This window comes from Giraffa tippelskirchi, chromosome 13 (assembly GCF_054371585.1).
Source record: "Giraffa tippelskirchi isolate mGirTip1 chromosome 13, T2T-mGirTip1v1.2.pri, whole genome shotgun sequence".
In the NCBI taxonomy this organism is placed as follows: Eukaryota; Metazoa; Chordata; class Mammalia; order Artiodactyla; family Giraffidae; genus Giraffa; species Giraffa tippelskirchi.
In genome coordinates, this window is record NC_137287.1 from 51,202,770 (window position 1) to 51,227,483 (window position 24,714).

Below are 24,714 nucleotides of genomic sequence, written 5' to 3' on the forward strand. Positions count from 1 at the left end.
ATATTTTGGTTTGCCCTTTAAGTAAAGACCTTTCTTAACCTAGCAGCCATTTTATTCAGCTTCCCAACCTGAGAAAATGTTCCCTGCCTGTGGAGTACTAGGGCGTTAAGCCAATGTTTGCCTAACCTTTGCTTCAAGCATAATCTTACCTTTTCATAAAACACACTCCAAAGGCTGCACTACATGTTTTTCATAGCTCAGAGTCATGTTCATACCAGGAAGAGGAAGAACTAAACAACTGTCCTGTTTGAATAGTAAGTCCTACCACGATGAATGCGGGTCTGGAAGTCAAATAGTATTCTGTCTTCCTGCAGGGATGGGAGCTTATGGGGAGTTTGACCATGGACAGCTTGGAATGCTTGCCCTCCTCAAGTAGGAATAGCTTGGGACAAACCTGAGCTGTTGGGAGGGGAAGCTATTTTGGCTTTTCTCTATTTGGTAGTGGGCTGGGCTGGGAACCTGGAGGAAAGAATCCCAACCTTCTACCACCCTGTCTTCCGCCATCTCTCCTTGAGTGGAGAAGGAATTATAAATCTTACTGTCAGATGCCAAGACACTCACTGTGCCAAGCCCTACTCCTGCATGAGGACCACTGGGCTTATAAGACATATGGCTCAGCCAGCTCCTTCTTTTTCACCTCCTGCATCTTTGGATGCCAGGCTTTCTTGCATTCAGTTTTGCTTCCAGCTTCTCTGGAGAGGGTCTGCCTGTTAAGAGTGGAACTAGTTATCTATCCTTTTTGTCTTGGTTTCAGTTTCCCAAGAAACAGATCCAGAAACAAGGATAGGAGGAGAAGTAATTTCTTAGAGAGGTGATTCCAGGGATCAGGATAGGGAAGTGGGAAAGTGACGGGGGAGGAGAAGAGACAGCCACGAAGTGTGTGTTATCAAGGCAGTCATCCCTGTAGGCACCTGGACCTCAGTTTTACTCGGAACCTCTGGTATATACAGCTAGGCGTTATCCCCTCCAAGGGTGAGGTGCTGATAAACAATACACCAACGCTTTCAGTCACTGGTTAAGGGAGCCTTCCATTGGCCTATGTGCTAATTCGATTCAGTCATTTCCAATTATTGACGACCCTATGGACTATAGCCCACCAGGTTCCCCTGTCCATGGGATTCTACAGGCAAGAATACTGGAGTGGGTTCCCATGCCCCACTCCAGGGGATCTGCCCAACCCAGGGATTGAACCTGCGCCTCCTGCATCGCAGGTGGATTCTTTACCACTGAACCACCAGGGAAGCCCAAGGGATCCTTCTAGGGGGTGTCAAGCCTCTGGTACATCCAGACTGCCTGGAAGTGTAGAGCAAATTCAGCTGACCAAGAAGGCCGTCATGCAAAGAGATGCAGATGTCATAGAGCAGGTGTCAGGAGCACCTGCTCTTCTTCCTCTCTATTGCTGTGACTTCTCCATCAAAGTTGAGGGGGCTCCATCATTTGTTCACACAATCAGTTGAATCCTGTGCCACAGACCCAGGTGACCAGGACTTGAAGAAGCAAGAATGTGGAAACCTGGCTGCCCATCTGAGCCTCACTCTTCAACCCTACCTATGGTGCAGAAGCCCTGTATGAGGAGATGGGGGCATCATTGGATGCTTGAAAGTAAAAAAGTGAAAGTGTTAGTGTCTCAGTCTTGTCCGACTTGTTGCGACCCCCATGGACTGCAGCCCACCAAGCTCCTCTATCCATGGAATTTTTCAGGCAAGAATACTGGAGTGGGTTGCCATTTCCTCCTCCAGGCTTTGGATGCTTGCCCAGTGGTTAACTGAGCTGATATTTTGCCTTCACTTGGTTCTTTCACCTTGTGGCTGCCCTTTCCTTTCACAGGAATCTCAGGAGAGAGAAGGTGTAGGATTTGGAGGACCCAAACCCAAATTTCGGCTCCTAGTATGTATTTTAGCCATCTTTTGCTTTCCTTCTTTTCAGATTGTCAATCTTAAAAATTGTAATACTCTGTCACATGAAAGCAGGAGCTTTTACAGAGAAGGGCAGAACTGTTTTCCTTCTTTGAAATTTAAATTCAATAGCAACTTCAAAAAAAAAAAAGATCACACCAGCCCTTTCAAGCCATGAGCCAAGACAAGCAGAGGTTAAGTTTGGATTTTGTTCAAAAGTCTACATTTGTATATGCTTCCACTATGAGATAAGGTAACCAATTTCAAATTCAGCTGTAGGTCTCCAGTTGCATATCTTTTTAAAACAAACCCACAATTCTAACAGATGAGAACTGCATGGTGTACCTTTCTGCCCTTCTCAGAATCGAAGTGTGCACTGAAAAGTCCATTGCACATTTAGTTATTAATATTTAAGTAAATTCCTCCTCTAAGGAATGAGAAATGTCAACGTTAAGCTAAATGTGCACTGTTTAAATTTTAATTGTATCCGCAAGTGTACAGAGACTCTGTAAATATAATTGTGTGCCTAGGAAGCTCTCCCCAGAAAGGTTAAACAGGCTGACAACAGCAAAGGAGGGGAAATAAAGGGGAAAAGAGATTCGTGTAAGGTAAATGCAGCTGGCGCAGTTGAAATTGACAGTGCATATATTACCGAGGGGTAAGGGAGTGCTATTTTTGCTGGAAAAATAATAGAACATTGTAATCATCTTCTGGAAGAAGCTGTAAAGCTAGGAGGACATGATAGCTGTTTGAAAAGCAATTAAGCAGTCTCCTAGTCCTCCAGGAGTGAAAATAAATGCTGGAAGAAATGCAGATAGCCTGCAGCCCTCATCATGCATCAGCCCTTCACTAGCCCTGAGCTCTCCCAGAGCTGATGAAGGCGTTTGGCGGAATGTTACACGGGGAGCTGGGGCGGGCATAGCTAGCTGCATGAAGCAGAAGGACTGTGTTTAAAATCGTGGAGAAAGGAATCTGCTGATGGTCATCTGTAACAGGCGCATTGCAAAATGGAGGTTCTCTGTGCTGTGTCCTGTCGCTGAAAGGCGTGGAGTAGGCGTGTAAGGATAAGCCCGCACAGACCCATTTCTCAGGTATCCAGCTCTACCTAATGGTTCCTTGGAAAACAGACACACCCCCGGCTGAACTCGGACCAGATCATTGCCTAGGCTTTGCTAGGATTTATTATTCTTTCAACGTTCATTTACTGATCAATATCACCCCTTTCAGTAGACTTTCTTAACCTGGACGCCATTGCCCTTTGGCTCTGGCTCATTCTCCGTTGGGGCTTTCTTGCGTCTAACAGGATGTTTAGCAGCATTGCTGGCCTCTACCCACTAGAGGCCAATAGTGTCCCCGTCCACTTGTGACAATCAAAAATATCTCTGGATACAAATGAACTTACTTACAAAACAGAAACAGACTCACATAGAAAACAAATGTACAGTTAGTTCCCAAACGGAGAAGGGGGTGGGGGAAGGATAAATTAGGAGTTTGGGATTAGCAGATACGAACTACTCTATGTAAAATAGATAAAATGTATAGCACAGGGAATTTTTCTCAATGTTATGTGGCCACCTGGGTGTGAGGGGACTTTGGGGGAGAATGGATGCATGTATATGTATGGCTGAGTCCCTTGCTGTTCACCCGACACTATCACAACTTTGTTAACTGACTATACCCCAATACAAAATATAAAGTTTGGAAAAAATACTCTATAGCACACAGAACTACACTCAATATCTTGTAATGACCTATTAATGTAATGGAAAAAATCTGAAAAATTAAATATATATATATATGTATATATATATACATATATATATATAACTGAATCATTTTGCTCTACACCTGAAACTAACACAGCATTGTAAATCAACTATGCTTCAGTAAAAAGAAAAATGTCTCCCGACATTGCCAAGTGTCTCCAAGACTGGGGCACGGGGTCAAAATGCGCTCAGTAGAGAACTGCCCTGTTAGCTCAAGTAGAAATCTAAACTTTCTTTTCTTTAATCATATTCCTGTGTGATGTTGTGGACAGCTTGTTACTTGCAGCCAGGCTGTCTAACTGCATTCCCCGCCCTGACACTTTATAAAAAAAGTGATCTTGGACATTGAGTCCTATGCCTTCAGCCACCCCCATGACACCCCTGCAGGGGGCTGGGTGTCATGTTAACTGTTTTCTAGAGAAGCGTCTACTCTCTGAGCTCAAGGTGCTATTTCTAAATAGCACCTATAAACGAATTAAATCAACTAAAATAATCTATAGAGTCTGCAGGGCTCCATATCTAAGGCAAACATACAAAATGAGTCAAAATTAAAAGTCAACTTTCCCCTAAAGTGTGACTTTTTAAATCAGTTGAATTGATTACAAGGTCAGCAATAATGGCGTATTAACACCACCCTGATCCATGCCATGTGACAGGCAGATTTTAAGAGTGTGGGTGACGGAGGGGAGGGTGGAGTGTGTAGTTGAGTCCATTCCAGGAGGTGACCCAGATATTGTTGATTCTGAATGCTGTGAAGGCCACTCACACCCTGACTTGCAGACTCAAGTTTAGAAATTTCTCTCTGTATGCCAGATCCCAAGTTCACCGCTAGATGTCATCCTGGTCCCACCAAAGTTTCTCACTAACGCACATCATAGTTTCAGAGTCCATGGAAGCAGGTAGAGAAGGAAATCAAAGTCCTGATAGCCACCTCTCGCCCACAAAGGATGCAGTAGGTACAGGATGCTGTGAGGATGAAGTGAAATGCAGCACACTGTGCGGAGCTGGGCTGCAGCAAATAAAGTCGGTGCTCCCCCCAAATGCCCTGAAAGTCCCTGTAAGGGTTGTCATGTACCTCAGCACCTAAATGCAGAGAGAACCAGAACTGCCTCGAGATGATATCCCCCCACTGCAACCTTTAATTAAGACCAATGGGCCACAGGAACACTCAGCTTCTCAACTGTGTCCCTATGGCCCCTAAGATGTCACTTTCTGCACCTGAGCCCTAGGTGGGACGAAGCAGAAGCCAAGGCTACAAGGCGTTGGCTGGTTTGCTCCTTGTTGAACTCCTCCCCTGTCCTGCTGCCCCTGTCTCCCTCACCTGCTTCTCCTGGGAGTCATTCTTCCTTCAATCACTGTCCATGAACCCTCATCTCAGGGTCAGCTTCTGGGGAACCTCCTCTAAGATACTGGTTTACAACTGATACACAAAATAGTTGGTTCCTTTCCCCACGATCATCTATCTGTCTGCTTCAGGTAACAGTGGGGTTTGGAAACTCAGTTACCCAGGGTGCTCCCAGCACCCCCTGCCTTTTTGTGCAGGAAGACCAGCATTGCCAGTCTATCCAGGTGACCCACTCTATGTCTACTGTCTCCCGAGCCCGGCTGGGGCTGATTCTGGGAACCAATGTGTCTCTTGTAGTCTTTGGGAGTCAAGGCTCTGGCTTTTGTCTGTTGATCCCTTTGTGCTGGCACTGATACTAGTAACTTCTGGCTCAGGGAAAAATCCAGAAGCAGATTATACAATCCTTAAGTCATTTTGGAAGCAAGAGGGACAAGAGGGAGGAGAAACAGCAGGAGAGCATTAACGAGGGCTGAGTGACTGAGGGTCCAGGGATCACAACTCAGGTTTTTGCCCTTGATTTGTGGAAATCTAAAAGCTGGCATGGGATTGTTTTAAAAAACTAATTTTATTTCATTCAGTTTATTGGCTGCACCACAGGGCATGTGGGATGTTAGTTCCCTTACCAGGGGTTGAACCCATACCCCTGGCATTGGAAGGGTGGAATTTTAACCACTGAACCGCGAGGGAAGTCCATGATTTTTTTTCCCCGGCTTGACATAGGATGGCTCAAACAAATTAACATTCCTATCTCAACTGGTTCATTTGGCCAGAATAAACTCACGTGCTGAAGCAAATAGGGAGAAGGAAGAGGGAAGGTAAGAAGAGATGGGGTGGGGGAGAAGGAGGGGGAGATTTAACAGCTCAAGCTCACTTTTTATCTCCCAAACATACTGACTTTAGTGTAGCTTACTCTTGAGAAAAATGATTAAAACAATCGCTCACAGGTGACAGAAAAGTCATTTCCATTTAGAAAAATATTTAAATCATGGTTTGGGGAACGTTCCCTGTCTTTGTTAATAATGGGTTAGAGGGTAGGTTATATAAAGCGTGTGGATCAATAGATCATTTTCCTGATTAAACTACTGCTGCACTGTGGTTTTTGTAGGTGATACAGCTGAGAAGACACCATACCATGGGAAGGCCTTTAAGTCGTAAAAGTTGTATTTCAAGGGTACAACATGAATAGTATTAGTTTGTGTGATTTCCCTTTCTCTTTGCTGCCCGCCCCCCACCCCCAGCATTCAGATATATAAGGCTGCTTGTTGAAGAAATGAGATTTTTTTTTTTCTTCCTAGTGCTTGCTTCTATGTCTTACCTCCATGTGAGTGAGTGAGTGAGTGAAGTTGCTCCATACGGAGCTGAAATACCCACTCCCTCCAGAGATTTGTTTACATGCGACATGAATGAAGCTTCCTATTTCCCTGTACGGACTTGGGGGCACAGCCAATAAACTTGAGAAGCAATAAATGCCCATACTTATCAAGGGTCAGGAGCCCATGATGCTAAGAGTGCTGGCATCTTCAATTTACCTCTTTTCTAAGCATATCAAATATGCTAGGGTTTTCTAAAACTTGACTGTGCAAAAACCACTGCAGAATTTAACCACACTGCGAACATTGAACAAAGTCAACTGTGACTCAAGTATTTTTTGCACAAACTGTGTCTTTACCAAAGCCATCAGGGCAGGGAAGGAGATGGGGACCCTAATAATCTGAATTTTTTGGTAGAAGTTGACTGGACGCTTGATTATCCTGACAGTCACATCAGTTACTCTGTTTCACTTTGCCATTTCACATAGCAAGTCAGAAAAAAACCGTTGCTAGGACTGGTTAGGAAAGGGTTTTAAGAAATCACAGCTGGGAATTGAAAAACTGGGTCTCTATTCTTAATATCTGATGGAGATTCTGATTTACCTCTTGCAGGTTTGCAGAGAGCAAAAGCAGCTTGTCCAACCACTGGCCCCTTGAACAAGAGATACGACTTTTAACAAAAAGGAATGCTATTACAGCAGGAATGTGCTGCCCAACGGCAGGGAGAGATGAACTCATGGTGTTTTCAGCAGGTAATGAAAACGGTGCCTTAAATTGCCCTTTCTTATCATTTGCTGAATGTTTGTTCCAGGGAAATAGCCAAGAAAGGGAATTCTAAAGCCTGTTCTCTGACAATGAGGTGCCTCACAGATCTATGGGCTCATTAATTAGGTCAGTCTTTAATAGTTTTTGCAGGACTGCAAGGGATTTACTCTGAAAGACCTCTCAGAGTCAGTTCAGTCGCTCAGTCGTGTCCAACTCTTTGCAACCCCATGAATTGCAGCACCCCAGGCCTCCCTGTCCATCACCAACTCCCGGAGTCTACCCAAACCCATGTCCATAGAGTCAGTGATGCCATCCAACCATCTCATCCTCTGTCGTCCCCTTCTCCTCCTGCCCCCAATCCTTCCCAGCATTAGGGTCTTTTTCAGTGAGTCAACTCTTCGCATGAGGTGGCCAAAGTATAGGAGTTTCGGCTTCAACATCAGTCCTTCCAATGAACACCCAGGACTGATCTCCTTTAGGATGGACTGGTTGGATCTCCTTGCAGTCCAAGGGACTCTCAAGAGTCTTCTCCAACACCACAGTTCAAAACCATCAATCTTCAGCGCTCAGCTTTCTTCATCGTCCAACTCTCACATTTATACTTGACTACTGGAAAAACCATAGCCTTGACTAGACGGACCTTTGTTGGCAAAGTAATGTCTCAGCTTTTAAATATGCTATCTAGGTTGGTCATAACCTTCCTTCCAAGGAGTAAGCGTCTTTTAATTTCATGGCTGCGATCACCATCAGCAGTGATTTTGGAGCCCCAAAAATTATAAAGTCTGACACTGAAAGACTTCTAGCCACTTCTTTATTAGTTATCCCAAGGATATGTCACAACTGCAAGCACTCAGAAGGAGCGGCTGAAATCAAGCGAAGTCGCTCTTGGCTGGACATCAGATAGCAGGGAGAGTCTGATGGCCTTCTGCCATTAGCAATATCCTTTGAGGACGTGGGAGGGTGAGAGCAGGAAGAACTCTAAGAAAGAGGGCATTGAGGCTTATAAGGGAACAGTATCTCCCTGGTGCCCAGGTGTTTTTCAACATCTCTTTGACAGAGCACCAGAAACATTTCCCCTGTAATGAAGGTAGGAAAGAGGTGCCATCCCAGACGTTAAATATAACATTTGTCAAGCTTATGTATGTGTGTGTCTGCATCTTCATGCTAAGTATTTGCAGAATGCCTTGCAAACAACTTCCAAAAACCTATGGAGAAAGACAGAAGTGTTCTGGAAATAAAAGATGCGCAAGATATACTTTCGATTCACTTAGAAAAATCAGTAGTTTGTCCAAGGTTTCAAAATGTTTTATGCTTTTTTTTTTAAAAAAAATGTATTTATCTATTTGGCTGTGTCCAGCCTTAGTTGCGGCATGTGGGATCTTTGCTGCAGCATGCAGGATCTTTCATCGGGGCCCACGGACTCTCTAGTTGTGGCGCAGGGGCTCAGTAGTTCTGGCCTACAGGCTTAGCTGCTTCTCAGCATGTGGAATCTCAGCTCCCAGACCAAGGATGGAACCCGTGTCCCCTGCATTGTAAGGCAGATTCTTAATGCCTGGACCACCAGGGAAGTCCCTCAAAAAGATTTTAAAAGCCTTTCATTTTGAAGTTAATTTTACTAGCGTTTATTACATGCCTACTGTGTACTGTGCACTGTGCTGGGTGATTTTACAAACAGTATCTCATTTAATTTAATCCCCTTAATCACCCCCACAGTTAGTTATTGTTATCTTCAAAGGCATTATTATTTCCACATGTAGATGAGTAAAATGGGAATCAAGAGTTTAAGTGACATGAACTTGGTGACAAACAACAGAAGTCTGAGCCAACGTCCCACATGATAAGGAAGAGTCTTGGGGGGTCTGAAATCTATAACGATTCCACTGCAGAAATTCCACTGATTTTGACATAACACGAGGAACAAGCCAAATGCAGCCTGTTCAGATTACTTGTATTTACTCTATTTGCCGTAACAAAGATGTATCACATATAACGTTATGCGTCCTAGTAATCTATCCAGAATAACCTCCTCCTTAGAATGCATTCTGACCCGTGTGTGCCTTTTTAGAAAGTGAGTGGAAACCACAGTACCCCAGTCTCCACGTGGGTCCCTGTTGTGATCTGAGGAGGGGTTCTCTCTCCCCAGTGGCCCCTGGGCTGTCGTGTGCTTTGGATCTTATACAAGGCTTTCAACAGAATGAGGGTCAAAGTATCTGGCCAGGAACTTGAACTTTCCACCTCCAGAAAGCAGAGGGACAGCATAGGCCCTGCAAATACAGCAATTGCCCTCAAGCTGTGGACCCAAAGGACTCAGGCTCTGGTGGGGCACCCCTCCCCCACCATGAGGTGGATTTCCCAAGAGGTGCTGCTATTTATACCCCTGCTAGGATGAAGATGCACAAATGAGACAACCCTAATATGATTAGTTTACATGAGGACACTTATCTGACTCTAGGTCTCCTGGGTGAGCAAATTATACATGTTGATCTTTATAAGGTGTAGCAACCCTTACATGCTGATGCTGACAAATGGCTATGACCAGAACTGGGACCTTGAATCTAAATTATTCACGCGATATGTAAAAGAACATATATGTAAAAGTACATATGGCAGAGTTAAATAAAAAAAAAAATAGTCTTGAAAAAAAATTATACACACATATTTCACACCATGTCCCTGAATGGCTGGTGAAATGACTTGGGACTGTCAGACAATTTTAGGTGATTTTTTTTTTTAAATAAAACTACAAAAAAGTATGCAATCTGGAAAGTATTCCAAATATCTTTGCTGTAGACATTCCAGATGGTCTAATGGGGAAATGCAGTGTCTGATCAGTGAAGCAGCTGGTAGGTTACAGCACAAGTGTAGGAGTGAAGGGCATTGTCCATGGAAATCCTCTCGGGTCAGCTCATAGTGACTGCCACTTAGGGGTCCTACCATGTGCAGACCCTGTGCACACATTGTATTTAAACCTTGCTGCAACTCAGCCACGAAATTGTCATTAATCCCTTATTATTTATTTTGTATTTTTTTTGAAAACCTTTTTATTTTATATTCAAGTATAGCCAATTAACAAGGCTTTAGAAAAGGCAGAGGAACCAGAGATCAAATTGCCAATATCCGCTGGATCATCGAAAAAGCAAGAGAGTTCCAGAAAAACATCTATTTCTGCTTTATTGACTATGCCAAAGCCTTTGACTGTGTGGATCACAATAAACTGTGGACAATTCTGAAAGAGATGGGAATACCAGACCATCTGACCTGTCTCTTGAGAAACCTGTATGCAGGTCAGGAAGCAACAGTTAGAACTGGACATGGAACAACAGACTGGCTCCAAATAGGAAAAGGAGTACGTCAAGGCTGTATATTGTCACCCTGCTTATTTAACTTATATGCAGAGTACATCATGAGAAACGCTGGGCTGGAAGAAACACAAGCTGGAATCAAGATTGCCGGGACAAATATCAATAACCTCAGATATGCGGATGACACCACCCTTATGGCAGAAAGTGAAGAAGAACTAAAGAGCCTCTTGATGAAAGTGAAAGAGGAGAGTGAAAAAGTTGGCTTAAAGCTCAACGTTCAGAAAACTAAGATCATGGCATCTGGTCCCATCACTTCATGGGAAATAGATGGGGAAACAGTGGAAACAGTGTCAGACTTTATTTTTGGGGGCTCCAGAATCACTGCTGATGGTGATTGCAGCCATGAAATTAAAAGATGCTTATTCCTTGGAAGGAAGGTTATGGCCAACCTAGATAGCATATTTAAAAGCAGAGACATTACTTTGCCAACAAAAGTACGTCTAGTCAAGGCTGTGGTTTTTCCAGTGGTCACATATGGATGTGAGAGTTGGACGGTGAAGAAAGCTGAGCGCCGAAGAATTGATGCTTTTGAACTGTGGTGTTGGAGAAGACTCTTGAGAGTCCCTTGGACTGCAAGGAGATCCAATCAATCCATCCTAAAAGAGATCAATCCTGGGTGTTCATTGGAAGGTCTGATGTTGAAGCTGAAACTCCAGTACTTTGGCCACCTCATGCGAAGGGTTGACTCATTGGAAAAGACCCAAATGCTGGGTAGGATTGGGGGCGGGAGGAGAAGGGGACGACAGAGGATGAGAAGTTTGGATGGCATCACTGACTCGATGGACATGGGTTTGGGTAGACTCCTGGAGTTGGTGATGGACAGAGAGGCCTGGCATGCTGCGATTCATGTGGTCACAAAGAGTTGGACATGACTGAGCAACTGAACTGAACTGATAGCGTCAGGTGGACAGCAAAGGGACTCAGCCATCCATATACATGTACCCATTCTCCCTCATACTCCCCTCCCATCCAGGCTGCCACATAACATTGAGCAGAGTCCCCTGTGCTGTACAGTAGGACCTTGTTGGTCCTCCATTTTAAATACAGCAGTGTTTACATGTTGATCCCAAACTCCTTAACTACCCCTTCCTCCCATCCTTCCCCACCGGCAACCATAAGTTTGTTCTCTAAGTCTGTATTTTTTATTATTTTTTTTGCCACACCACGTGGCATGTGGGATCTTAGTTCCCCAACCAGCAATTGAACTCATTGATCCTGCCTTGGAAGCATGGGGTCTTAACCACTAGGCTGCCAGGGAAGTCCGTAACCCCTCTTATAGTCCAAAAAATGGAGGTTCCTCGAGGTTAGAACCTTATTCAAGCACATGCACAGCTAGGAAATGGCAGCACCAAGCTGTGCGGCCTACACTCTCCCTGGGTGCCCTGGGCTCTGCTTTCATCGCCCAGCTTTTCTGAGCCACCAATTCCACACATACTTTGAAAAAAATTTCAAGTTTTTGCCTGCCAGCACCCACCATGCCCTGACTCTTCTTACCTTCAAGGGCTTTCTGTACTGGCCTCATCCTGAACTGGTACCCACTTTATAAAAAAATTAACTTTAAAAAAAAAATTTATTTGGCTGCACTGGGTCTTAGTTGTGGCATGAGGAATCTTTTTCAGTTGAGATCTACGTGATTTATGTGAGATCAGTTCCCTGAGCAGGGCTCAAACCTGGGCCTCTTGCATTAGGAGCATGGAGTCTTAGCCACTGGGCCACCGGGGAAGTCCCTCACCTGCACTGGTACCCGCTGCCCTGCCCTTGGCCATCTCCCACTCTCCCTAAGAAAGCTCATGGGACCGGCCTGTCTGTGCTGCCCATGTCCAAGTCTCATCTTATTTCCTTATCCTTCCATAAATCTTATGAATTAAATGTGTATGCTTTTTTCCTATTCACCTGTCCTACAACAGTTTTAACTCTTAGGTCCAGCCACAGAGTCAAGAAGGGTAGAAGGAAGTTTTCCCCTTCCTACGATGTGTCCGTGAATCCCCCAGGGTCTTGTTAAGATGCGGGTTTTGATTCAGAAGGTCTTCGGTGGGCCCTGAGACTCCACTTTCTAACCAGCTCTCAGATGAGGCCCTCCCCACACTGGTCCAGGGATGACTTTTTGCTTTCCCAGAGCCTGCTGCTGCGCTGCTGCTGCGTCGCTTCAGTCGTGTCCGACTCTGTGCGACCCCATAGCCGGCAGTCCACCAGAGCCTAGATGGTATTAAAGTTCCTGTAAGAGCTTTCCTTCTTTTCCAGCAGGTGAGCCCCCAGGAGATTTGAATCAGTCAATGAGCTCTGAATTTCTGGATGAGACCAGTCCTGGGGGTGGGAGCAGATTTGGGCCAGGAGGGAGCCTACAGCTGGAAGCCCTATACCTGAGGAGTGAGGCTGGATGCCTGAGACCAGGCAGATGGGGGTTCTGGGTAGACTGAGGGCACAGTGAGGGTGCTGGATGTCTTGAGAGGTGATGGCTTATCTGGAATCGGGGGAGGCCAGCAAGTAAGAGGCAGATAGAAACAGAGGTTGGATAAATGCCTCTTACCTTAAAATTGTGTTGAGAGATCTAGATGCTGCCTGAAACATTTTAGGAATAAAGTGAGATAGAAAAAAAAAAAAAAGGTAGGTTTGGGTTTAAGGGGCTTTTTCTTGGGGGCATACTATTTTATTTGACTGAACTCCATAACAGTTTGGCAAAAACATATTCACCCAAAGTCACAGTGGACACAGCTGTAAAATGACCCTTGGGTCCAAGTCTCCAACCTGTCCTAAAAATCCTCCTCTCTATGCTTGTGGGATGATCAGACCCCAGAAAACAGAAACAAACCTCATTCCCAACTCCCACCTCCCAGACTTTCTATTCCTCAAGCTGAAAATGTTTTTAAACATTTTTAACTTGGAAATTGTAAAAAGTTTTGAGTGTAGCACAGGCATTTTAATTACATGTAAACAAACAAACAAAGGCTCATGACTACATCAAAAGAATTACATTAGTAACACACAATCAAAGCTGATTTCCAGTTAAATGTGGAAAAACTTATGGGTCCGTCAGGATCACCAAACCTGTATCCCCTCACCAGATCTCTTAACTTATTACCCTTGACTTAGGGAAGAGGATATTCAAAGTTAAAATAGAATTGGAGAAAATAACCCACAGAATTTTTTTAATCTTTTGATTTGAAGCTTGAATAATATCCAGTAATAGCACATAATAAGGGGAAATTATTATATTACAAGTATTTCATAAAGTACCCAACCACCACTTAAACTAATTTAAAATTTAAAAGTTTAATTTAAATTTAAAATTATTTAAACTTTATTAAAGTTAAAATTTATTGAAATTAAAATTTTACATTATTTAAAATTTTTGGAGAGGTAAATTTATTGTTTAGAAGGTAAAGTTATTCAACTGAAATAATTTGTGAGACATTTTTAAAAAAGAAATTTAGAAGCATAGTCCAAACAGTTCTTTTTCTCCTCCAGCAGCTTCACATCCCAAAGGCATCAAATATTAAAAGTAACAACAATCCTAGAATACTCCTTGATGACATAGTCCATTGGGCTACATTAGAGTACTGCAGTTGGCCAGAGAGACTAGTAGAAGACATCATGTCCAAAAAAAGGAATCATGACCTTAAGTTTATTCAAGGATCCAAAGAGCTGGGAAGAATTACTATTTAGAGATAACTATAAATGGACCATCTTCTATTTGATCCCTTTGTAAGAGAAGGCTCCAGGCTGAAAAAATAATTTTCTGCTTTCAACTCACCCACTTGAGGCAAACATCATCCAGTTCCAAGTAGTCTGGAAGACCAGACCCGAAGACCCTCCGCTTTTCCTTTCCTTCTTCCTCCTTCACCCTCTCCTCTCCCCTCCCCTTTATCTGCCATCTGCAGCCCCAAGTCAAACCCTTGAAACAAAAGTCAGAAATTAGGGACATGTATTTTTTGGTTGTTTTTGTTTTTATCTTTATTTCTGATATTTCCTATCAGTGAATTTGTCTAACTTCTTACTCGCAGAAGAAGTCAATATCCTAGGGAAAAAAAAAAGCAAAAAAAGACTGAGCTGAGCATGCAGGACCAGAAAACAGATGTAGATTCTTTATTTAAAACTATACATCAAATGGAAACTTGGATTTAAAATAAGTAAAGCTTGAACCCCGAGAGTATGATACAAGTTTTACTTTAACTCAAAAACTACTTAAAATGAAGATTCTCAAATACACTTTTAATTTATAATTCTTTGACACATTCAAGTTCAATGCTAAGACATGATGACAAATGAGTTGCATTTGTGTAGGTTGGTCAATGTTTTAAAGTTATTTCACACAGCGATTAGCTCCAGGAGAATCATTTCAAAATAACCACCTTGCAAAGTCACTCAAAAAGAATCTTTTATTTCTGTTCTGGTTACATAAGACCCCAGGGCATTAGGAAAAGTGCAATTCTTTTTCATACATAAATAGAGTCTCTCTATCACAAAAACAGGCATTCAAATTTTTTCCAGAATGTTTTGATTTTATTAAATAAATAATAAATACAGGTGCTGATATTTTTCTCAGCCCGTTTTTAGTTGATAAGTGAGCCTGTCATTAAGAGTCAGTTAGTACTATTTTGGCTTCTTTCTTGGTGACATGGAGTCATTTCCAGAATAACTTACAACTAAAACACTTTCTCTAGTGACAGAGAGAGTTCACTAACCTTTCAACATTGATAAGTAGTTATAAATGCTCCCCCAAGTCTTGTTGTTTAGAGATGTCACCCTTGGAAGTGAGGGGCTTTACTTGATGCGGCTTGTAAGTTGCATGATGCATCTTTTTATACCTGCCTACATCTACATTCTGAGTCCTTCTCTCCCCTCTCCCCAGCCCCAGAGACACTTACCGTGGTAGGAACTTCCTTGGTGGCTTCTTGGTACACATGTTGTTCCTGGACCAAGTTGCTGGGAAAATAACCCACGGTTCCCATTTCATCCTCAGATTGATTGCCATAGACCTGAGTGCCCAGAAATGTAACAAAGAGGGGAAAGCAGATGTGATACTCTTTCAGAAACCCTCAGGCATCCTCTTTGTTGTCCATGAGAATCATATAACTATCAATGCCTTGCTTCTCAATCTGGATTCTAGGGGGCACAGACCCAAATCTGAAGTTCACTCACAGCAAGTAAGTCAACCCACAGAAACTGTGTGTCTATTCTTTTGTGGCCCACTCTTACTGGTCTCCCTACTTCAGCATTTTTTTGTGCAATCTGTGAGCTGCCCAGAAATCTTTTTTGGAACCTATAAATGAAGTCTGTATCTTTTTTTTAGAAAGTAAATAGACACTGTTATTTTAAAGAACTTTTAAAGGACTCTGCCTATTTTTTAAAATTCAAATGAACAGATTCTTGAGTGCATTTCAGATTTAATTCTTCATTGCTTGAGACTATATCTCTGGAGCTGGAGCTGCAGTGGAGGACAGTAAATCAGTTCAGCTTCATCCCTCCCCAGGGCCCACCCCTGCATGTTTCAACTGAAGAAAGCAGATTCTTTGGAGTGAAAGAGGGTGCTAAAGTTTCCTTAAAAATATTGAAATGTAGCCTGATTGCCAGCACACATGCCTTTTGCTTGGCAAATCCACTCGATTATTTTTGAATAAGGTTCAAACTCTTTGGGATGTTCACGCCCCCCATGTGTTTGACTAGATTTTCTTGCCAAAACAGCAAATAAACCTACATTGGGTTTTGTGATGAAATTTTCTTTGTTTCTTTAAAATGCAATAAAAGCAAATATACATGAAGTTTTGCACAGCCACAACTCCTCTATTTTTCTTAACAGCTAGTTTTAAATATTAAAAGGCATCAAAGATAGATAACAGGGGAAAAGTTAAGGGCAACATATGTCAAGATATTTTATATATTTTAAATAATCTCGTCTTACGCTGCCAGCCCAGAATTCTCCAGCTTCATTTTCTTTTACCAGCTTTGAGTAAACATAGATCCGCTGCCCTTTTTTAACGTTAATGAATCTACAGTCTGGAGCATTGTAATCTTCTTGAGCTCTGGCCAGAGAAATAGTATCTGGAAGAAAAAACCATGAAATGATATCTAGAAGAAGAAAGCATTGACTCATGGATTTTATAACAGTAAAAACTGCAGAGCATATCAGAAGACTAGGAAATCAGAGTGACTAACACCTCCTGGTTTATAGCTCACATTCAATTCCAGAAGATAACTAAGGTTATTAAAGCAGCATCCAACAGAATCTTAGCCAAGTGAATTCTTCATGCTGAGACACAAAAGGCACAGACCGGGAGAAACGACGCTAATCACATGCACATTAGAGAAGATTCACTTCCAAATACAATTAGATTCTACGCTATTAGTGGATATTTTTTTTTTCAATTATATAATAGAAAGGTAATAAAAGGCGTAAAAAAGTCCTTACAGACACACTCATCATCTGCACACAGCTTCTTGGAAGCAAGTCTGTCCATAAATATTCCATGCACGGCACATATGGCCACAAGACCTGGGAGGAAAAGTAACAACAGTCTTGCCATCTTCCTCTTTTGCTGTTTTTGCTTTCGCCCTTTGAGTGGAAGTGGAGACTGACTTCAGTGCTTCCCGTCTTTTATGTGAAAGCCAGACATCTGGGTGAGTCCCCCGCAGCCAATGGGGAGGTGGCTACCCGTGCCTCGGCCTTCATAGCAGTGACTGGGCTCTAGGGGTTATTTAGCATTGGATTTTCTAAAGAGACTCAAACACTGTGTCTTTTTTTACACACGAGTGCTATCCAAAATAGTCCACTATTTTTAAAACACTTTTTATTTTATAGTGAAGTATAGCTGATTAACAATTTTGTGATAGCTTCAGGTGGACAACAAAGGGACTCAGTCATACATATACATGTATACATTCTCCCCCAAATTCCTCTCCCATCCAGGCTGCCACATAACATTGAGCAGAGATCCCTATGCTATACGGTGCGTCCTTGTTGGTTATCCATTTTAAATTCATTCTCGAAGTTTGTAGACCTATATTTGTTTTGTAAACAACCTCATTTCTATCATTTCTTTTTAGATCCTTCATATAAGGGATGTCATACAATATTTCTCCTTCTCTGTCTGACATACTTCACTCAATATGACAAACCTCCACCCTTGTTAGAGTCACTTTTGCTGTGGTTTATTGCATCAGGAAGACATTATTGAAAGAACTATGAGAATTTAAAGTCATTTAAGAAAATTTTTACTTCAAACATCATATTCTTTCAATGTATGAGAGAAGATGTACTAACCATGGAAAACTGTTGAAAATGTGATATCTATATCCTTAATACAAATAACTTTGATTAAACATCTAATAACATCTGGATTTATATAATAGATAAGTAGAGGATGCTTACATTGACAAATCATTCATGATGAAATCCTTAGGAGTCATGTATATCGGGTCAGACATGGATTGTAACAACTTTAAGACCTTAGTAATGGGGGGAGATGGCAAGAATACACAGAAGAACTGTACAAAAAAGATCTTCACGACCCAGATAATCACGATGGTGTGATCACTCACCTAGAGCCAGACATCCTGGAATGTGAAGTCAAGTGGGCCTTAGAAAGTATCACTACGAACAAAGCTAGTGGAGGTGATGGAATTCCAGTTGAGCTACTTCAAATCCTCACAGGTGATGCTGTGAAAGTGCTGCACTCAATATGCCAGCAAATTTGGAAAACTCAGCAGTGGCCACAGGACTGGAAAAGGTCAGTTTTTGTTCCAATCCCAAAGAAAGGCAATGCCAAAGATTGCTCAAACTACCGCACAATTGCACTCATCTCACATGCTAGCAAAGTAATGCTCAAAATTCTCCAAGCCAGGCTTCAGCAATACATGAACCGTGAACTTCCAGATGTTCAAGCTGGTTTTAGAAAAGGCAGAGGAACCAGAGATCAAATTGCCAATATCCGCTGGATCATCGAAAAAGCAAGAGAGTTCCAGAAAAACATCTATTTCTGCTTTATTGACTATGCCAAAGCCTTTGACTGTGTGGATCACAATAAACTGTGGACAATTCTGAAAGAGATGGGAATACCAGACCATCTGACCTGTCTCTTGAGAAACCTGTATGCAGGTGAGGAAGCAACAGTTAGAACTGGACATGGAACAACAGACTGGTTCCAAATAGGAAAAGGAGTACGTCAAGGCTGTATATTGTCACCCTGCTTATTTAACTTATATGCAGAGTACATCATGAGAAACGCTGGGCTGGAAGAAACACAAGCTGGAATCAAGATTGCCGGGAGAAATATCAATAACCTCAGATATGCGGATGACACCACCCTTATGGCAGAAAGTGAAGAAGAACTAAAGAGCCTCTTGATGAAGGTGAAGGAGGAGAGTGAAAAAGTTGGCTTAAAGCTCAATGTTCAGAAAACTAAGATCATGGCATCTGGTCCCATCACTTCATGGGAAATAGATGGGGAAACAGTGGAAACAGTGTCAGACTTTATTTTTGGGGGCTCCAGAATCACTGCAGATGGTGATTGCAGCCATGAAATTAAAAGATGCTTACTCCTTGGAAGGAAGGTTATGGCCAACCTAGATAGCATGTTTAAAAGCAGAGACATTACTTTGCCAACAAAAGTCCGTCTAGTCAAGGCTATGGTTTTTCCAGTGGTCATGTATGGATGTGAGAGTTGGATGGTGAAGAAAGCTGAGCGCCGCAGAATTGATGCTTTTGAACTGTGGTGTTGAAGAAGACTCTTGAGAGTCCCTTGGACTGCAAGGAGATCCAATCAATCCATCCTAAAAGAGGTCAATCCTGGGTGTTCATTGGAAGGTTTGATGTTGAAGCTGAAGCTCCAATACTTTGGCCACCTCATGCGAAGGGTTGACTCATTGGAAAAGACCCTAATGCTGGGTAGGATTGGGGGCGGGAGGAGAAGGGGACGACAGAGGATGAGATGGTTGGATGGCATCACTGACTCGATGGACATGGGTTTGGGTAGACTCCGGGAGTTGGTGATGGACAGAGAGGCCTGGCGTGCTGCAATTCATGTGGTCACAGAGAGTCGGACACGACTGAGCGACTGAACTGAACTGAACTGAATGGGGGGTGATGGGGTAGGTGGTTTGGGGAAATGGAGCTGGCTTTTCTCTGCCTCCTATCTTGGAGATTTTTGAAATTCAGTCTCCAATGTGCGTGGCTAATAGAGAAGGGAGTAAAGCCAGAGGTTTGTGTTTCTCCCTGAACCCCCATCCCTGCCTGGCCTACTTCCAGGCATCTTTCCTGTGGGAAGAGGTGCAGCGCTACAAGTCATCAAAGCTGAAGTGCTAATACCTGGCTCCATCTATTCAACAACTATTTCCTGAGAACCTGCTATGTGTCAGGCACTGCTGTAGGTACTAGCAATAGAGTGAATTTAAAAAGACCCAGTCCCTAGGGTTTACTGTTGGGAGAAAGACACAGTAGGCTGCTGCTTGTTATAGGGTGTTTGGGGTCACCTCTCTCTTTAAGTGCTCCCTCCCCCATTATTTCCAGGTTTGTTTTTTTTGTTTTGGCTGCACCATACAGTTTGTGCCATCTTAGTTCCCCGATCAGAGATCAAACCTGCACCCTCAGCAGTGAAAGCCTGGGGTCCTAACCACTGGACCGCCAGGAAATTCCTTAGAAATCATCTTTGAAAGCATAATGCCAGTGCGGTTTTCTTTCTATAATCTAGAGGCCTGAGAGGATCTCGGGGAAAATGAAAGCATCGATCAAACCCTCTTAATCCTGATCCAGCAGCTGTTTCACAGACTGTAACAGTCTCCAGCCAGCCCTTGACACAGGAGAGTTCAAAGACAATTGCCATTTAAGAGGCACTTTCTGAAATGAGGACTGCACAGACTCAGCCAGGCCCCCCAAAGCAGTGAGATGTTGAATAAAGCCACATCTGAGCAGTCAGAGCTAAGCCAACTAAACTGAGGCTCAGAAGCCATCGTGGGACATTCAAAGGCGAAGAACTAAGAAAAGAGAGACGCCAGCCTCCCAAGGGCCACCTGAGCAGGCCTGGGATGTCTTAGGGTTCTGCAGCAGGAAGAGATGGGGTGGAAATTAGAAGCTTCTCTGTAAAATTTTACTCACAAATAGGAATTCAAACTTACAACAACTCAGCAAGCCATTGTGCCCAGTAGCGCACCACACGTTCGGGGTCTGGTGGGGTGGGGGTAGGGTGGGACTGGTGGTCCAGAGATGGATTGTGTCCTGAGCTTCCTTCCTTCCTTCTTCTGGATTTTCAGATGGACTCTCTGAATCTTTAATCCCCCAAAGACATTTTTTTTTCTTTAGTTCCTAAATTAGCTTCTCAATCTGGGGTTCTTAAAATGGAGGCGGTGGCTCCTTTAGGATGCAAAAATGGGCTTGGACAAGTGGATGGGATGGAGGCAGCCTCCTTGCCATGATGTCCAAGGCCCTGCAGGATCTGCCCACCTCCCCCACCCTCCAGAATCACCTTCTGTCACCGTCCCTCCCTGGCTCTGTTCCTGCCACACCAGCCGCTCTGTATTTTGAAAATGCAAAGCTCATGTCTACTTCATGCCTTTCGGGCTTATTGTCTTTTCCTCCGGTTACTGGCCTTCAGGCCTCTGATGGTCAAGATGGCTCGATGGACAGACCAGTTTAACAGAGACACTCTTGCACTCCCCCAACCCAATCTGTCCATCACGCGAAACCGTGGGACCCTGTCCTAATACATGTTTCACTACCTGACATGGCTTGTTCACTTTCTTGGTGGCTGTTTGTCCCCTGACACCACAGTGAAAACTCCACAAGGTGGGGACATTTTCCATGTTGTCCATTGCTCTACTTTTAGCACCCAGAAAAATACTCGGTATTCAAAAATTGGTATTTGTTGAAAGCATGCATGATCCCCCAAAACTGTATGTATGCTTAGATGTGTACATGCATGTATACTCTTTTTTTTTTCCCCTGGGGAAAGTCTCTAGGTTTTATCAGACCTAAAGAGAGGCTCAGGCTTCTCTGGTTGCTCAGTGGTAAAGAATCTGCCTTCAATGCAGGAGATGTGGGAGACCTAGTTTCGATCCCTGGGTTGGGAAAATCCCCTGGAGGAGGGCACAGAAACCTACTCCAGTATTCTTTCCTGGAGAATCCTATGGGCAGAGGAGCCTGGCGGGCTGCAGTCCATAGGGTTGTAAAGAGTGGGACACCACTAAAGAGACTTAACACACACACACACATAAAGAGAGGTTCATTACACCTTTCAAATTAAGACTCATTAACTAAATGATTAGTACAGAGATGCTGGGGTCTTGCCAGACTAGCAACTTTAGCATCATTTTATAAAGTCTCTCAGACCCTACCCCAGACTTGCTAAATTGCAAACTACTTTTTACATGATACAGAAGTGATTTGTATGGACATTAAAGTTTAAGAAGTGCTGCTTGAGGAAAATCAAATACGGCACATATTTTTATCCAGGATTTCACATTCACTGTTATGTCCAGATGTTCAAGCTGGTTTTGGAAAAGACAGAGGAACCAGAGATCAAATTGCCAACATCTGGTGGATCACTGAAAAAGCAAGAGAGTTCCAGAAAAACATCTATTTATGATTTATTGACTATGCCAAAGCCTTTGACTGTATGGATCACAATAAACTGTGGAAAATTCTTAAAGAGATGGGAATATCAGTCCACCTGACCTGCCTCTTGAGAAACCTGTATGCAGATAAGGAAGCAACAATTAGAACCAGATATGGAACAACAGACTGGTTCCAAATAGGAAAAGGAGTACGTCAAGGCTGTATATTATCACCCTGCTTATCTAACTTATATGCAGAGCACATCATGAGAAACGCTGGGCTGGAAAAAACACAAGCTGGAATCGATTGTCGGGAGAAATATCAATAACCTCAGATATGCAGATGACACCACCCTTATGGCAGAAAGCAAAGAAGAACTAAAGAGCCTCTTGATGAAAGTGAAAGAGGAGAGTGAAAAAGTTGGCTTAAAGCTCAACATTCAGAAAACTAAGATCATAGCATCTGGTCCCATCACTTCATGGGAAATAGATGGGGAAACAGTGGAAACAGTGTCAGACTTTATTTTGGGGGGCTCCAAACTCACTGCTGATGGTGATTGCAGCCATGAAACTAAAAGACACTTACTGTTTGGAAGGAAGGTTATGACCAACCTAGATAGCATATTTAAAAGCAGAGACATTACTTTGCCAACAAAGGTCCATCTAGTCAAGGCAATGGTTTTTCCAGTGGTCATGTATGGATGTGAGAGTTGGACGGTGAAGAAAGCTGAGCGCCGCAGAATTGATGCTTTTGAACTGTGGTGTTGGAGAAGACTCTTGAGAGTCCCTTGGACTGCAAGAAGATCCAACCAATCCATCCTAAAGGAGATCAGTCCTGGGTGTTCATTGGAAGGACTGATGTTGAAGCTGCAACTGCAATACTTTGGCCACCTCATGCGAAGAGTTGACTCATTGGAAAAGATCCTAATGCTGGGAAGGATTGAGGGCAGGAGGCGAAGGGGACGACAGAGGATGAGATGGCTGGATGGCATCACCGACTCGATGGACATGGGTTTGGGTAAACTCCGGGAGTTGGTGATGGACAGGGAATCCTGGTGTGCTGTGATTCATGGGGTCGCAAAGAGTCAGACATGACTGAGCGACTGAATTGAACTGAACTGATTATGTCTTTGTTGGATTCATTTTCAAGAGACAAAATGCCTATTAAATACCCTAACAGAAAATACTTTAACTAATAAGAACCTACTGTATAGCACAGGAAACTCAATACTCTGCAATGACCTATATGGGAAAAGAATCAAAGAGTGAATATACATAAAACTGATCCACTTTGCTGTACAGCAGAAACTAACACAACATTGTAAATCAACCATACTCTAAACTTATGTCCACATAGAAACCTGCTTAAAAATACTTTAAGCCTTTAAAAAAAAAAAAAAAATATATATATATATATATATATATATATTTGGCTGCATTCAGTGTTAGTTGCAGCAGGCAGGATATTTGATCTTCATTGTGGCATGTGGGATCTTTAGTTGTGGCATGCAGACTCTGAGTTGCAGCATGTGAAACCTAGTTCCTTGACCAGTGATTAAGCCCAGGGTCCCTACATTGGGAGTGTGGAGCCACTGGATCACCAGAGAAGTCCCAAGCCTTTACGTTTAAAATGGAGATAGCAGGGGGAGGAGAGGGTGGGACAAACAGAGAGAGCAGCACTGAAATATATACACTACCATGTGTAAGATAGACAGCTAATGGGAAGCTGCTGTATAGCACTGAGAGCTCAGCCTGCGGCTCTCTGATGACCTAAAGGGGTAGGATGGGGGTGGCGGGAGGGAGGTCCAAGAGGGAGGGGGTACATGTATACTTATGGCTGATTCGTGTTGTTGTATGGGGAAAACCAACACAACATTGTAAAGCAATTATCCTCCAATTTAAAAAAATGGAAATCTGAGCCTCTCACAAGTTTCCATTTTGATACTATCTTCTATTTATCAATAGACTGCATTTAAATCTAATCATATAAACTACTTCATAAAGGTAGAAATCTGCTTTGTTAATTGTTAACTTTGACCCACGTTAGAATTATGCAGCGAGCTTGAGAAATATTGACGACTGTGTTTCACTCCTGGAGACTGGGATTTAGTTGATGTGGTTTTAGGTTATTGTTGTTGTTATGTCTGACTCTTTTGTGACTCCATGGACTGTTGCCCGCCAGGCTCCTCTCTCCATGGGATTTCCCAGGCAAGAATACTGGAGTGGGTTGCCACTTCCTTCTCTAGGAGATCTCCCCCGACCCAGGGATTGAACCCGCACCTCCTACATTGGCAGGCGGATTCTTTACTGCGGAGCCACCTGAGAAACCCAGTTGTAGGTTAGGTCTGAGTATTTGTAAATATCTTCCAGATGATTCTGATATGCAGCCCAAGTTGAAAGTTAAATTCAGGGCTTCCCTGGTGGCTTGGTGGTGAAGAGTCCACCTAACAATGCAGGAGACATGGGTTCGATCCCTGATCAAGGAAGATCCCACATGCCATACAGCAGCTAAGCCTGTGCTCTAGAGCCCAGGAGCTACAACCACTGAAGCCCACGAGCCCATGCTCCACAACAAGAGAGGTCACCACAATGAGAAGCCTGAGCACAACAATGAAAGAAAGCCCACACACAGCAGTGAAGACCCAGCATAGCCAAAAATAACAAATAAATAAATAAAATTATATAAAAAGTTAAATTCAAGTTGAAAACCACTATATTAATGGTAATAAC

The 24,714-nt window shown here is 43.1% G+C and overlaps 1 protein-coding gene and 1 long non-coding RNA gene across 2 annotated transcripts in view; one reads left to right on the forward strand and one right to left on the reverse strand.

Annotated features, from left to right (window-relative positions):
• LOC145532116 (uncharacterized) overlaps nt 1–24,714 on the forward strand; it is a 52,966-nt gene that overhangs the window by 14,473 nt on the left and 13,779 nt on the right. Inside the window, exon 2 of the long non-coding RNA XR_014073002.1 lies at nt 6,929–7,068. This is a non-coding gene — a long non-coding RNA (uncharacterized LOC145532116). The remainder of the gene's footprint in view (nt 1–6,928; nt 7,069–24,714) is intronic.
• OTOR (otoraplin) lies at nt 14,055–17,032 on the reverse strand. Its single transcript, XM_081554418.1, has 4 exons — nt 16,850–17,032; nt 16,343–16,482; nt 15,309–15,419; nt 14,055–14,458 (listed from the first exon to the last, which is right to left on the reverse strand). The coding sequence occupies exons 1-4, from the start codon at nt 16,962–16,964 to the stop codon at nt 14,435–14,437; spliced, it is 390 nt and encodes a 129-aa protein (XP_081410544.1). The 5' UTR covers nt 16,965–17,032; the 3' UTR covers nt 14,055–14,434.

Excerpts from the sequence above, each read along its gene's own strand:
- OTOR (XM_081554418.1), bottom strand. The coding sequence starts at position 16,964 with ATGGCAAGACTGTTGTTACTTTTCCTCCCAGGTCTTGTGGCCATATGT. Across the intron at positions 15,420-16,342 it reads GAGAATTCTGGGCTGGCAGC|GTCTATGGCAATCAATCTGA; the intron begins GTAAGACGAGAT and ends CTGGGCACTCAG. Across the intron at positions 14,459-15,308 it reads CCAAGGAAGTTCCTACCACG|GATATTGACTTCTTCTGCGA; the intron begins GTAAGTGTCTCT and ends TTTTTTCCCTAG.